General features: G+C 51.4%; 1 protein-coding gene across 38 annotated transcripts in view; it reads left to right on the forward strand.

Moving 5' to 3' along the window:
• The window catches only part of SEC16A (SEC16 homolog A, endoplasmic reticulum export factor), a 34,909-nt gene that overhangs the window by 9,188 nt on the left and 10,797 nt on the right, over positions 1–14,924 (forward strand). For 21 of the 38 annotated variants that reach the window (XM_072748074.1, XM_072748088.1, XM_072748086.1 and 18 more), the window contains 15 exons: positions 1,693–1,832; positions 4,896–4,993; positions 6,457–6,583; positions 7,048–7,219; positions 7,316–7,490; positions 8,344–8,486; positions 9,054–9,115; positions 9,224–9,362; positions 9,695–9,940; positions 11,154–11,251; positions 12,269–12,350; positions 12,521–12,638; positions 12,819–12,930; positions 13,117–13,222; positions 13,788–13,928. In XM_072748074.1, coding sequence (XP_072604175.1) covers positions 1,693–1,832; positions 4,896–4,993; positions 6,457–6,583; positions 7,048–7,219; positions 7,316–7,490; positions 8,344–8,486; positions 9,054–9,115; positions 9,224–9,362; positions 9,695–9,940; positions 11,154–11,251; positions 12,269–12,350; positions 12,521–12,638; positions 12,819–12,930; positions 13,117–13,222; positions 13,788–13,928 — 1,959 coding nt within the window. The remainder of the gene's footprint in view (positions 1–1,692; positions 1,833–4,895; positions 4,994–6,456; positions 6,584–7,047; positions 7,220–7,315; positions 7,491–8,343; positions 8,487–9,053; positions 9,116–9,223; positions 9,363–9,694; positions 9,941–11,153; positions 11,252–12,268; positions 12,351–12,520; positions 12,639–12,818; positions 12,931–13,116; positions 13,223–13,787; positions 13,929–14,924) is intronic. The other 17 variants (XM_072748095.1, XM_072748067.1, XM_072748092.1 and 14 more) reach the window with 1 other exon arrangement.

Below are 14,924 nucleotides of genomic sequence, written 5' to 3' on the forward strand. Positions count from 1 at the left end.
GTGGCCCTGGTCACAGAGTACTGCTCTGCCAAGTGCAGCCCATCTCTTGGAATTGACTCTGCACGCTTGTGTATTGAATCTCATAGAATACTCGATTAATTTTTTAACACAGCATGCCCCAGCTTCTCTGACTGAGAAGCCCTGTGTTTCCTGTCCCACCAGGGGCTTCTCTGCAGAACTAGAGCTATGGGTTGCACACTTCAGGAAGGTGGGATAGCCCCTTGAAGCTTCGGTGTGGTTTTGATGTGAAAAGTCTACCTGACCAGTAACAGGAAACTATAGTCTTTGAAGTTCTTCCTTGAGAATAAAAACATTTAGAGAAAAAAACTTAGGTTTGGGATGTAATCCTAGCGTAACAGCCAAGGGGGATGAAATTCCATAAACTCCGGCAGAGCAGTCCCAACAGGGGTGTCTGGGGGCACCAGACACCAGCCTTGGGGCTGCAGAAGCCTTGCCCTTCAGGGCACAAGTGCACGAATTTTGAAATCCAGTTCTGTTCAGTCCCCTAGTTTGAAACCGTGTGGTTCAGGTATACACATTGGATCACTATTTGCTTCTTATCAGCTCTAGTCCCTGCCCAGCATCACCCAGGGTTAGCTGAGTTCAAAGGAGTGTGGACCAGAAGTTTGAAAAGCACTGTCCTACAAGGGGGCGCAGGCAGGAGCCATGGTCATTCTGGGGGCCTCGAGGTTAGAGGTGACTGGGTGTGCAGGGTTGCTGGGGCCCAGGCTGGGTGGCAGCCCCCAGCGATAGGAGGCTTGGGTCTCCTTCACAGGCTTTGAGCATCTTTGGGAATGTACAAATAGTGTACAACTGATCACTCAGACTCGTGAATTCTAGATCCTGGAAGGGGCCCCAAGGACTCCTATTTCCATACATGGAAATTGATTTCTGATCTGCCCAGAGCCCAGGAAGGGCCAATAGAGCATGAAGGGAGCAGTGTACCTGCTTTGGATCCTTCGTGCAGCAACTACTTGTGCATCCTGGGAACTCCAGCCAGAGTCCAGCACACTTCTGTGGAAGCCCGTTTCCTTCTGCCCTTTGGCCTTGTCGCCATGGTCTCCAGGAGGGGTCAAGAATAAGTCCATTTTACGTGATTTCTCCTCTTTTGCCAGGTGATGGCAGAGAGTCAGGCTCAGACCATAGGACTGATTCTGTCTCCTGCCTAGACCACCTCATCTCTGCTTTGGTTCTTCACATGGCCACTTTTTAGAGACAGAGCTATAGTCATTCGTGGGTCCATAACAGGGCCAAAAGCCTTGTGAGGATAAGATACAGTCCTCTCTATGAGGCTACCTGTAGCTCCAGGACCCATTGAGAAGAAACCCTGGTTATTTTGCTTATGTGAGAGGGTGTCTGAAACAACACAAGCTTGTGGAGTCATAGCATCTCCACATTCGAGACATGAGGGAATAGAAGCTCGGCAGAGCCCTGTAGAGTCTCCATGGCTCCATAGGGGCCACCTGCTGACATATTGGCCATCTCCTGAGCAGACCAGGGCAGTCCCTTTGAGGAAGATCCTGCTGCCTGCTACGGCTGTGGATTTCAAATTGTAGGTTTCCTGTTTTGCCTGAAGGAAGCCCCACATCCTGTGCTCCTCCTAGAAGGCCATCGGTGCCATGCAGACCTAGCACCAGCTGCTGGATGAGTTGTGTCTGTTGGTTTCTAATGTTGCACACACCCTTTTTCCAGCAGGACATCTACGGCCTGTATGAGCCCAGGTACAGGTCCTACGATAGCGCGGCGCCTGCTTATGCTGACAGCTACCGCTACCCCGAGCCTGAGCGACCCAGCTCCCGAGCAAGTCACTGCTCAGACCGGCCACCTGCCAGGTGATTGGTGTTTGTGTTGCTGGCTGTGGTAGTAACTTCCTGATCTGGAAAAGATGATATTTTGTATTGTAAAGAATTACACCAACCTATCTCTTCCGTGTTTATGTTTGATCAGCGCAGGCAGAGCACAGGAGCACTTTGAAATTGGTCAGAGCCTTCCCCTACTGCCATGCTGCGTTATCAGCCCGCACTGCATCAGCCTAGACCCTTGGTGGGGTCTTCTCTGGGCCAACTGGCCATCCAGTGCTGAAGCCCACACACAACTCTGGCATTTTGCTGACTGGGTGTTTAGGGCCCTTAGACCGTGGCGGCTTTGCCCTTACACAGACTCTTCCTTACTGCTAATCATAGAGATGCCTGATTCTTAGGCCAGGCAGTCATGGGCCAGGACACCTGCCCACATCCCTTTCCTAGCATGGCCACCTGTGCCAGAAGGCCCCTGCACACTTCTGAGCTACTGCTCTCTTTTGCTGACCAAGCTTGTCCTGGTTTTGCGATTATAGAGGAGGGAGGTTTTTTTATTTTTTACTTTTATTTTTATTTTTTAAAGATTTTCTTTATTGAGGGGCACCTGGGTGGCTCAGTCGGTTTAGTGTCTGCCTTTGGCTCAGGTCATGATCCCGGGGTTCTGAGATCTGGCCTTATGGACGGGGGTGGTCTGTGCTCAGCGGGGAGTCTGCTGCTTTCTCTCCCTCTGCCCTTACCTGGGCTCGTGCTCCTCTCTCTCGTTCATACTCTATCAATAAATGAAATCTTTTAAAATTTATTTACTTGGGAGAGAGAGTGCGCACCCTCACACACATGAGTGTGAGGAAGGGCAAAGGGAGAGGAGCAAGCAGACTCTCCACTGAGCAGAGGGAGCCCAACGCGGGGCCGATTCCAGGACCCTGAGATCATGACCTGAGCCAAAACCAAGAGTCAGATGCAACTGACTGCCACCCAGGCGGCCCTGGATGGGGGATTTTGAAAGAGCCCTGGCATGGTACCTTCAGTCAAGTAGGAAATGAAGCAGGTCACGGTCCTCCCACTCAGAGACGTAGGTGGTGCTCCAGCGGAGCAGCAGGGTGTGCAACCTGTTCCCATGTGCGTCGTGGCCTGCCTTCCAGGGCCTTCACCTGTACTTGTTCATCAGGTTGGAAGAATGACAAGTCAGAGGTGTAGTTTTTGTTATAAGAGTATGTGGTTTCTCAGATTCATAACATAAAGTTTGATCATCAATGAAGACTTTGTATGTGAATTGCCTTTCAGAATTGTGGGGTCCTACTGCTGGTCCTCGAGTCTCTGATAGCTTTGCTGGAGACAAGGCACTGTCTCTGTGAGCCTTTGCGTGCCTGGTCAGCTGGCCTCTCTGTGTATCGCTAATCTACATGTGGCCCAATTTTCTAAGACCTTTGTGTAAGAAAGTTCCTGAGGGTTTAGTTCCTGTGTAACACCTGGAACGTGAGGTTTGAAGTTAAAATAAGTATTCTGATTCAGGGAAAACAACGGGCAGGTGTTTTCTGGAACTCAGAAGGGACAAGGTGGGGGAGGGGCAAGGCTGGGGCGCATCTTGCTGTTCCAGTTTTCTTTCTGCTTGCCCACCTGCAAATTAATGTAGCAGTCAATTCCAAGAGGCCAAAGGTGGCCCCATGCTGTTGAAAAGTCACTCAACAAGAAGCTAGGCCGGGGTACATGGGGGTAGTTCTGCCCCTGGGCTTACAGTGTTTCTATCCTCCTGCTGTCTTCACTGCTCATTTGCAACAGCTCTGGAGAGCAGCCTGTCCTTCTTCCTGCCCTGCTTTGGTTGGGGGATGTGTGCTCTTATATGCATGTGTGTGCATGCTTGTGTGTGTACTCCCGTCTGGTGCGATCACGTCCCTGCAGGAACTGCTGATGTAGGAACATATTTTGTTTTTGTGACTGTGTCTTTGCTGATGGATGAATGGGCTTAGTTGGTGAGGGCAGCAAGGAGGTGGCATGCTCTTGGTTGTGCACTGTGTCACATCATTGTTCTGAGCCCACCACTGGTGTGTTCAGGGGCCCCAACTCTGCAGATGGGTGGGGTCTCAGGGTTCTCTTCCAAAAACACTTGGAAGATGCCTTGTTCCTATAGCTGAGCCCAGGGCAGTGGGTGCTGCTCACAGGCCATCTCCTCACAAGCCCTTTCAAAGGGCTCTGCTTTCAACTGAGCCCCCAGGCTTAGCTGAGTGAGACATTTCTGAAGGGGCATGAGAAAAGTCATATTTTAAAAAATCAAATATTGTATAAAACTTGTTATTAAGAAACAAAAATGCTAGTAAGCTCTTCTAAAAACCTTACTGCCCCAGAGGCGCCTTAGTTAAGCATCCAACACTTGATTTCAACTCAGGTCTTGATCTCAGGGTTGTGAGATTGAGCCCCCCATGCTGGGCGTGGATTCTGCTTGACGTTTTCTCTCTCCCTCTCTCCCCCTAACGCCCACTGTTGGAGAAAAAAAGTTTTATTACCTTAGAAGATCTGACACTTAACCTTCCTAAGTTCTCCTTTCTCTGTGCTGAGGGTCCGCCTTGTAGTTTGGTCTGTGAGGCTGGCCTCCATTAGTTGTGGTTCAGGTCTCACACCAGTCACGTTTAAGAGGCCAACGCCAAGGGCTGAGCCAGCTGCTGCCCTATGCCAGCGCGCCCACCCTTATGCATCCAGAGGACACAGCATGTGGTCTATGTAGAGGGTATCGAAGTTGGCATTAGGATGAGTTTGACAGCTCAATGCGTTTTGCTCCTGTTAAGCATGGTATCAGAAAGTCGAGAACCTGTTTGAGCCTGGCCATGCAGGACACGGCGCTGAGCACGCAGAGGGCGGCCCGCTCTTTCACGCTGCACGGCACTAAAATAGGTACTTCTGAGATGAGGTTTTTTTTGAGCTCTGTGGGAGAGGGTCCCATCATATCCTTGTTACTGTTTCCAATCTTCTTTTGAGTTTTTTCACAATCAGAGTGTTTCGCTGAGTGCCTGATGCTCTGGCAGTCCATTATACTGACTAATGTCCCATCCTAATCTAAGAAGTGAGGAGCTGAGTTGTTTTTAACAGTGTTGTGTCTGCTTTCAGGCAGGGGTACCCCGAAGGTTACTACAGTTCCAAAAGTGGATGGAGCAGTCAAAGTGACCGCTATGCAGATTGTTACTCTGGCCAGTATGATTATGGAGGTATGTTCAGGGCTTTTTTATTTTTTTACTTATTTATTTATTTTTTTATTTATTCACGGGAGACACAGAGAATCGCAGAGACACAGGCAGAGGGAGAAGCAGGCTCCATGCAGGGAGCCCGACATGGGACTCGATCCCGGGTCTCCAGGATCACACCCTGGGCTGAAGGCGGCGCCAAACCGCCGAGCCACCCGGGCTGCCCTATTATTATTATTTTTAAAGATTTTATTTATTCATGAGAGAGACAGAGAGAGATGCAGAGACATAGGCAGAGGGAGAAGCAGGCTCCCTGTAGGGATCCCGGACCCAGGATCACACCCTAAGACAAAGGCAGATGCTCAACCATGAGCCACCCAGGCATCCCGTCATTCAGGGCTTTAGATGGCCAACCACTGGCATAGCCAGGTGCTCAGGTGCACTCTGTGGTTGTTTCTCAGGAGGCCTTACTGTTTTTTAGTCTCTGTGTTTTTCACCTGAGAGCCAAAGTAGTTGAAAATGAGCTGTGCCTGGAAATAATTGTATTGCTATTTTTCATTAGGAAAGTATGTTTTAATTTTAATGTTAATGTCTCTTTATCACGTTAGTAGTTTCTTTTGATTTTCTAGCACAGCATAATTGTGAGTAGTCCCAGAGCGGCCTTGTCCCTATGTGACTACTAAAGTTGGTTAAAATAAGTATAATGGGAAACCAGCTTCTGGATCACACTGGCCACATCAGGTGTTCCAGTGGCCTCCTATGGCTTCCTGTGGTCGGGAGCCCCAAAGTTATGTGGTGCAGACATCAGATGGCCTCACTGCACCCGGTGCAGCCTGTTGGCCTTGACGCTGTCCTATTGGGCAGCATGTACATGTCAGCACATCCCCTGAGCAGCCCTGCTGGTCCCTGCCACCTGATGCAGGGGAGGGTCCTGGGCCCACAGCCTCTGGTTGTCTCAGCACGGCCACCCCATCTGCCACTTCCCTCAGGCCTCTCCCTTGTACATTTGTATCACTTTAGGTATAAATTCTGCTCATACCTGCCAAAAGTGGTGCATCTGATTTATGATGTTAATGTCTTTTTTCTTAATTGTTTAGTTTTGGAGTATTTCTTATAACTTTCTGGGCTGAGAGGAGACCTACAGGGAAAATTTGTAGTCATGGGATTAAGTGTTAAAAGGTAGTGACTACGAACAAAATTAAACAAAGATGTCTTCTAGCAGGTTTTTTTGTTATTTTTAATTGAGTGTCGAGAGAACAGCCAATGGCTATTAGGTGTTACACGTACAGGCAGGACACTTCCTGGGGTCCTCTGTCTCACAGTTAATACTTTCCAAGGTTATGCTGATTTTTGGGAGGAAAATTTGGTCCTCTAAGAGCCTGGAGACGGACGTTCCTCAGTCCTGGGGTGGTGTGGTTTCTCTAGCGAAGGCCAGAGGAGTGTCTTCCTTTGCCTGTTGTAATAAACCATAAACCCCCTGCTTACAGACCCAGGTCGCTGGGAGCGGTACCACTATGGTTCCAGATTCCGGGATCCCCGCACCTGTGACCGGAGGTATTGGTATGATGCTGAATACGATCCATACAGGAAAGAAAGCTATGCTTATGGCGACAGGTTGGTACAGCACACTTCGATACGGAGGGTTGCTCCTGCGTCTCTGCCCTCATGTCTGTCGTTCACCTGAGGGCTACAGTTGTGTTTGGGATCCTGGTGAGCCAACTGACGCTGGGGTCACTGTCTGAGAGAGAAGGGCGAGCCAGGCCCTCCTGGCAGTTCCCAAGTGGGCTGTTGGACAGGCCCTGGGAGTCAGCTCCTCCTCTTCTTGGGCCTGGGAGAGGCGTGGCCGCACGCAGTGTGCCTGTGAAGGGTGTTTCTCTAAATCTGAAGGCAGAGATCTGAACTTGGGCTTGGGGTGCGGCCACTCTCCTGAGGGTGGGCTCTAACTGGGCTTCTAAGGTCATGAGGCTGGTGAGGGGGTGACGACATGGTGGGCCTTACTGTTGTGCAGCAAAGGGCTGTCGTCCTGGAGTCACCGACCCACCCTCCCCTTTCCTCACCTCTGTTGCTGCCTCCTCCAGGACCGAGAGGTATGATGACCCCTGGAGATATGACCCTCGCTTCACTGGCAGTTTTGACGATGACCCCGAGCCCCACAGGGACCCTTATGGGGAAGACGTGGACAGGCGCAGTGTGCACAGCGAGCGCTCGGCCCAGAGCCTGCGCAGCAGCTTCAGCTCCCACTCCCGTCAGGTGGGGGCCCTCTCGCCCTCCCCTGTCTTGACAGCACTCCCGAGTGCCCCGCACTCCCAGGAGTTGATTTTTCTGGTTTGTTGCATGTTTTCTCAGAGTCAGGTTTACAGAAATCATGGTGTGACTGCTGCTTCCTACGAGGCCCCGCCTCCCCCCGGCTCCTTGCCTGGCGATTATGCCTACGGCGCCTATGGCAGCAATTTTGGCAGTGCCCAGGGCTTCCCAGAGTACGGCTACCCTGCTGAAGGTGGCTGGCCTGCCACGGAGCAAGGTATATGTGTGGTGGGGACCCTGTGCTCCTGTAGGTACACGGGGATGTTGAGTCACTGCTGAGGCAGCCTCATAAGCTTGGGGTGTTGACGTGGATTTCAGCTTGGGTGGGAATTGGCTCCAGCCTGGTCTTCTGTGCAGTCAGGACTGCTGGGGGTCCCAGAGCTTATCACAGGGGCTGACCACCTCCCTCAGGCTCAAGACCCAAGCACTGCTCAGCCTGTCCATGGTGCCCATGTTAGCGTGGCTCTGATGACAAGGTTACCTGCCAAGTTCTCGGGTGCCACTTGGGTCAGCAGTTGGTGAAGGAAACTCCTGTGTGTGGACTTGTCGCTTGTGCCACATTTTCAGCTTATCTCTAAGATGTTCTATCAAATGCTTTTCCTTGGAGAAGTGCAGAAGCATATGTCAGTTCCTGCAGGGCAGTGTTCTAGGGAAGATCTCCTTTGACTTCAGGCATCCTGCCATCATCATCGTTCTCAGTGCCCCGTGCTACTAACTGCCAGGAGCCGGCCTGTGAAGGAGAGCTGGGGGTGTGGAGGTTCCAGCCAGGTGGCCAGACGCTGCTTCTGAGGAGCACATGCTTGGTGCACAGGGCTGTTTTAAAGTATTATTTTTTAGGAGAGAACGGTTCTCGTTTTTTACAACTGAAACATTCTTCTGACACATGCCTAAGTTCTCCTTTTTAATGGGATATTTAATTCAGGTTTGCAGTTGAAATCTAGATTGTCATGAATGGTCCAACCTATGATTCCAGCTGTGTCCACACCTGGAGAATCTGTACCATTGATCCAGTTCAGAAGCATTAAAAAGTGACAAACTGATGGTTTCTTTCTCACTTTGTTTAAACGTAGCTCCATCAAGACCAACTTCCCCGGAGAAGTTCTCCGTGCCTCATGTCTGTGCCAGGTTCGGTCCTGGGGGGCAGCTCATTAAAGTGATCCCAAATCTGCCTTCCGAAGGACAGCCTGCGCTGGTTGAGATTCACAGCATGGAGGTAATTGCACGAGTAGAGATTCTGCATCGCAGGACTGCCCCTGAAGTGGTGACCTTGGGAAATGTTTTTTCCCGTGAATCTTGGGTTTATGGGTTTTGTTGTGCTGGGTCATCTCCCTCTCCTCTCAGCATTGGGTACCTGCGTCCGGTGTCACGTTTGACTTCATTTTATTGTATCTTTATTGTGTCTTTATTTGCATTTCTGGTTGAGTGGGGAGGACCCTGCTCGTGTCCATCGTGGTGGTGGCTCTTGGTCACAGCTAGAAGAGCTTCATGATTTGGTGGCAAGTGGGGTGGCTGTCTGCTGCTGGGGCGCTGGAGGCTGGTGTGGGGTACCCTGTCCTGCGGCCCTGGCAGCCCTCTTCTGCGCATGTATTAGGGCCCTGCCTCAGAGTTGGAGAGGAGAGATGGTTCTTATTGCTGAGTTTGAAAATGAGGGTTGTAAAGCAGTTGTGCCTGCACCCAGTGAGGGAGGTGTAGCTGGCAGACACGGGCTGGTGTTGAGACGCACCTGACCCCTGTGAGCTGCTCTCTCTCTCTCTCTCTGCCCCCACCTGTTCCACCTCAGACCTTGCTGCAGCACACGCCGGAGCAGGAGGAGCTGCGCTCGTTCCCAGGACCGCTTGGCAAGTATGTTCCCCGTCGAAGCATCCCACGACGTCGGTGCGGGGGTGGCTGCTGTGCTTGGCCTCACAGATGCAGTCGTTGCTGTTCATTGAGTGTCTGTTCTTTTTTCAGAGATGATACCCATAAAGTGGATGTTATTAATTTTGCACAGAATAAAGCTACAAAGTGTTTGCAGAATGAAAATTTAATTGACAAAGAGTCTGCAAGTCTTCTTTGGAATTTTATCGTTCTCTTGTGCAGACAGAATGGGGTAAGTTTCTTGTTGGCCTGTCTTGGGCAGTTTCTGCAGCAGACTGTGCGGCAAGGAGGGTCACTGTTCAGGGGCTTACTCAGGAAGAGTATCCCACCTGTGATTGGGGGGAAGTGGAATTTGAGAGCATGTGGTTTGGGGTGAAGGGAGGTTTGGGTCCACTTTGTCAGCCTCTCAGGTCGTCTGATCTGTCCATCCTGCTCCTGGCCACATCACAAGTGGTGGCTTGTGTCCGTGGCAGTTTAATATGCTCATCAGAGGAGTCCCGTTGGGGGCCTCACCTGACCTGAATTCTGTGTGTAGTGAAGCACTTTTGTTTGCGGCCCCTACAGACTGTGGTGGGAACAGACCTTGCGGAGCTTTTGTTACAAGACCACAAAACCGTGTGGCTTCCTGGGAAGTCACCCAACGAGGCCAACCTGATTGATTTTACTAACGAGGCTGTGGAGCAAGTGGAGGAGGAGGAGTCCGGGGAGGCCCAGCTCTCGTTTCTCACTGACAGCCAGGCAGCCAGCAGCAGTGCTCTTGAGAAGGAGACCGAGAGGTTCCGGGAGCTGCTGCTATATGGCCGCAAGAAGGTGAGCAGGCCTCAAACCCGCAGAGTCCATGGGCGGGCCCTGGTGTGCACGGTCCTGCTCTCGGGAGCATCAGCACCTTGACTGCGACCCGGCGCTGGTGGGCTCATTCTATGAAGTGTGTCTGGGTCCAAGGTGTCCACCCTCGACCGCAGAGGCTGTCTTTCCAGGGGCGCCAGGGTCGGCGACTTGCAGGTGCAGTGTTCAGGGACTTGAGCCACACCCCTGCTGTGTGTGTGTCTCAGGGACAGACCTGGGCTCGGGACAGGAGTCAGACTGTTCTCACACAGTTAGGCGTGTGCTCATCATCTCTCAGCAAGGCAGGGGTCGGGTGGGAGCCGCTCAAGGGCCCAGCGGGAAGCGCCCTCCCCCTCCCCCGCCCCGCTCTGGTGGCTAGAGTTCTTGGTACTTGGATGTCATGATAAACTCCAAAAGCTCGTATCTGATAAATAATCTTCACAGGGGATCCCTGGGTGGCGCAGGGGTTTGGCGCCTGCCTTTGGCCCAGGGCGCGATCCTGGAGACCCGGGATCGAGTCCCACGTCGGGCTCCCGGTGCATGGAGCCTGCTTCTCCCTCTGCCTGTGTCTCTGCCTCTCTCTCTCTCTCTGTGACTATCATAAATAAATAAATAAAAAAAAAAAAAAAAAAATCTTCACAATGTTTTACGACGGATTGAAATCGGAGAATCTGCCAGGTTTGCTTAACATTTTCCTCTACTGCGACACGTCCCCTGTCCTTGAAGAAGCAGTCCTCGCAGGGCTACCCCAGAGGATTCTGGGTGTAGGGAAGCCACGTTAGTAAAAGCTGTCTGTGTGAGATGTGGTTTGTGGAGGCCTCGTGTGTCCTGGAACGGGGGATGCATGCCTGTGGCATCTGTCACAACAGAAAAGACAGTTGGGAGGCAGCAGTACTGCTGCTCCGTCGTCCTTGTTTCTTGTTAGTGTGAATGTTCCGTCTGCTGGCTGCTAACAGATCACAAACTAGTGTGTGCATGCACAGACCTATTGCAGGGACTTCACAATGAGGGCAGGTTGTGAGAGGCGGATGTCTTTGTGTTGTGTTGGTGGGCCTTTGACTCACGCGTTCTTCATGGGCCCCATGGCCCCTCTCCCCCGCCTTCCCGACAGCACGTAACAGCACGTGCTGTTGTTTCTGCTCGTTAATGTCCCAGAAATTGTTCTGATAACTCAGGTAACCACTAAAATATTTTGTAGGATGCTTTAGAGTCTGCGATGAAGAATGCCTTATGGGGTCATGCTCTGTTACTTGCAAGTAAGATGGATAGCCGGACACACGCCCGCGTCATGACCAGGTAGGGGACATTAAGGTATAGGTTGTTTCTGGACACATCAGGCTGGTCCAGTGGCGCTGCCTGGTCAGCTCTTGGAAGCACAGTGACCTGCAGCCCTCGTCACAATCTGGGGAGTGTCCTCTGTACTGTGCTGCTGTTACACTGGTGCAGGCCTGCTGGGCCCTCTTCCCTGCGGCTGTACGGAGAAGGGTGGTTTAAAAAATTTTATTAGGGCAGCCTAAGTGGCTCAGTGGTTTAGCGCCGCCTTTAGCCCAGAGTGTGATCCTGGAGACACAGGATCAAGTCCCACGTCAGGCTCCCTGCAGGGAGCCTGCTTCTCCCTCTGCCTGTGTCTCTGCCTCTCTCACTCTCTTTCTGTCTCTGATGAATGAATAAATAAATAAATAATCTTTGGGATCCCTGGGTGGTACAGCGGTTTGGCGCCTGCCTTTGGCCCAGGGCGCGATCCTGGAGACCCGGGATCGAATCCCACATCAGGCTCCCGGTGCATGGAGCCTGCTTCTCCCTCTGTCTGTGTCTCTGCCTCTCTCTCTCTCTCTCTCTATCATAAATAAATAAAAATTAAAAAAAAAATTAAAAAAAAATAATCTTTAAAAAAATAATAAATAAAAATAAAAAATTTTATTAACTGTAGTTTTCTGTATTTTTCAGTCTTTTTTTTTTTTTTTTCAGTCTTTTTAAATTATTTTTTAAAGATTTTATTTATTCACGAGAGACAGAGAGAGAGGCAGAGACACAGGCAGAGGGAGAAGTAGGCTCCATGCAGGGAGCCCGACGTGGGACTCGATCCCGGGACCCCAGGATCATGCCCTGGGCATGAAGGCAGGCTCTAAACCACTGAGCCACCCAGGGATCCCCTCTTTAGTCTTTCTTAGTTCTTTTGTTGAAATACTGGGACTTGTGTGCTTTGCTTGGGTGAGGCACAAGATGGTTCCCAGAGGGCCAGGATGAAGCCAGACTGGTTTTTCTTGGTCTTTTAAACAGGGCTGACTTAGCTCTCTCTCTGTATCCACCTAGGTTTGCCAACAGTCTTCCCATCAACGACCCTCTGCAGACAGTGTACCAGCTGATGTCAGGGCGGATGCCTGCCGCGTCCACGGTCAGTGTGCAGGGCTCCCTGTGAAGTGCGCTCCTATGAGAGGCACTTTGTAGGCTGCAAACCCAGTGCTTTCTCCTGTTAGGCTCCTCAAGTTCCCCCATTACAAGAGGATAGTGACACGCTCTTCCAAGGATAAGGGTTGACTTTGTTATGCTTTTTTCTGACCTCAGTGTTGCGGAGATGAGAAGTGGGGAGATTGGAGGCCACATCTTGCTATGGTTTTGTCCAACCTGAGCAGCAATGTGGATGTGGAGTCCAGGGCAATGGCCACCATGGGTGACACTCTGGGTAGGTTGAGTGTGCATGTAGGCACAGAGGTGGGGGTGCACACCCAAGCTGCTGGCGGGGTGTGCAGGGCCACACGTGGCTTTCCCATTCGGCTAGCTCCTCTGGTGTTCCTGTCCACGTGTGGAGATTTCTGGGAGAACTCACAGCCACTGAGTCTCGGCCTGCTTTATGTCTCCTCAGCTTCAAAAGGTCTCTTAGATGCTGCACACTTTTGCTACCTCATGGCCCAGGTCGGATTGGGAGTTTATACAAAGAAAACCACAAAACTCGTCTTAATTGGATCGAACCACAGGTGAGGAACGTCCTAGTACCTGTTTTCCTTTAGAAAGGAAGCATTCCTCCATCAGCAAACCCAGAAACAGCTCTTGCAAACCCAGCAGCCATGGTCTCCCATCTTGATCACACTGTGTCAATCACGTGGCAGGATGTGCTTCTGGGTAACTGGCTCATAGATTAAAATTATTTATTTGCTCAACAGTTTGCCGTTTTCAAAGTTTGCAACAAATGAAGCTATTCAGAGGACAGAAGCCTATGAATATGCCCAGTCTCTTGGGGCACAGACCTGCTCCTTCCCCAATTTCCAGGTAAGCTGGAGCTACTCTGGTTTTAACGAGGGGGTGGTCAGTGCTAACAAGTCGTTGGTCGTTGAGGGCTTTTGAGCTCTTACACAGAAGGTGATAAAGCGTTTTTGGAAATGTCGAGACATTTGATCTGTAATGCTTGAGAAGCAAACCCTGTGGAATTGAGGATTTTTCTTTGCATTTAAAAAGTTCCTAGAGTATTTGGTTTTCGGTACTTTCCTGTCTGCCGTTTTTACTGTCACAAGGAGAGTATTTTTGACCTGGGGTCGTGTGGGTGTAGATGCTGTGTAGTGGGGTGTCAGTGGGGACAGCCATCCTGCCACTCTGGTTGGCCTGAGTGCGCAGGGTGCGGAATCCTGTGTGACTAGCCTGGTAAGTGTGCTGAAGAAAAGAAGTGAGTTTCTAAGAAGTTTAGTTGTTGACTTACATCTAAAATCCTTGCGGGACTGGGGTTCAGTGCTGTTGGGCAGCCGTGGGGAGCACAAGGGGCATGAGGCATTGGAGTAGCTCCAGCTTAGGGGGCTGGGGAGGCGCAGTGGGATGACTGTACTGCACTCCCTGGTCCCAGGTGTTCAAGTTCATCTACTCATGCCGCCTGGCTGAGATGGGGCTGGCCACACAGGCCTTCCACTACTGCGAGGTGATTGCCAAGAGCATCCTGCTGCAGCCCCACAAGTACTCGCCCGTGCTCATCAGCCAGCTGGCTCAGGTAACGTCTTCTCCAGCATCCTTCCAGTGGCATCTTCCCACATGCACGTCAGGAGGACTGGTGTTGGGGACTGAACTGTGACCATGCAGATGCTCAGGACTTCTTTCTCGAGCAGCTTGAGAGGTTCAGGTGTTCTTGGGCAGGTATGGGGTGTTCTGTGTGTTCGTGTAGGAAGTCTTCAGAGGCCTCACCTGGTATAGACGCAGGGCTGTAAGCTTCGAAGGAAGAAGGACCCCGTCTCTGGGAAGCTCGCCATGGGGCAGTTTTTTGTTTTTTAAAGATTTTTATCTATTTATTCATGGGGGGTTGGGGCAGAGACACAGGCAGAGGGAGAAGCAGGCTCCATGCAGGGAACCCGACACGAGACTCGATCCCGGGACTCCAGGATCACGCCCTGGGCTGAAGGCAGGCACTAAAGCACTGAGCCACCCAGGGATCCCCTCCGTGGGGCAGTTTAATCTAACAGTTAAGAGTGTGAGCTTCTAGAGTCCAGCAGCCTGGGTTGGGGTCCTGGCTGCTCCAGGGCCAGCCTCAGTTTCTTGCTCTATAAAGTGGACACTGTGCAAGGTGTGGGTGAAGTGCAAACAGGATGGGGTGGGTGTGTGGACACCTATGTTCCCCTCCCTCCAGGAGCTTCATCCTGGGAGATATACTCATGACACTGGAGAATAGGAAGCTTTAGATGTCTATGAAAGTAGAATAATTAGTGAGTCCTTACGGCATCAGCAACTGTTTACTCAAGGCCACCTGGTTTCATTGTACCCATATCCCTCGCTGTCCCCTCTCCCCCCACCCTCCCATAGCCCATCAGAGTGTGTGCAGGTCTGGGTCTGTTCAGCATTTTGATCAGTTGGTCGGTAAAGCTAAGTCTGTGTAGTCGACGGCAGTGGCAGCAAACTCCTCTCTGGAGGGTCTGGGTGCTGGTGGCACACAGGCTGCCGGGCTCCCTGTCTAATGACTCGGCAGTGTGTGGAGGTTTCAGGGCAGGTCCCCGCA

The sequence above is a fragment of the Vulpes vulpes genome, chromosome 2, assembly GCF_048418805.1.
Source record: "Vulpes vulpes isolate BD-2025 chromosome 2, VulVul3, whole genome shotgun sequence".
NCBI lineage: Eukaryota > Metazoa > Chordata > Mammalia > Carnivora > Canidae > Vulpes > Vulpes vulpes.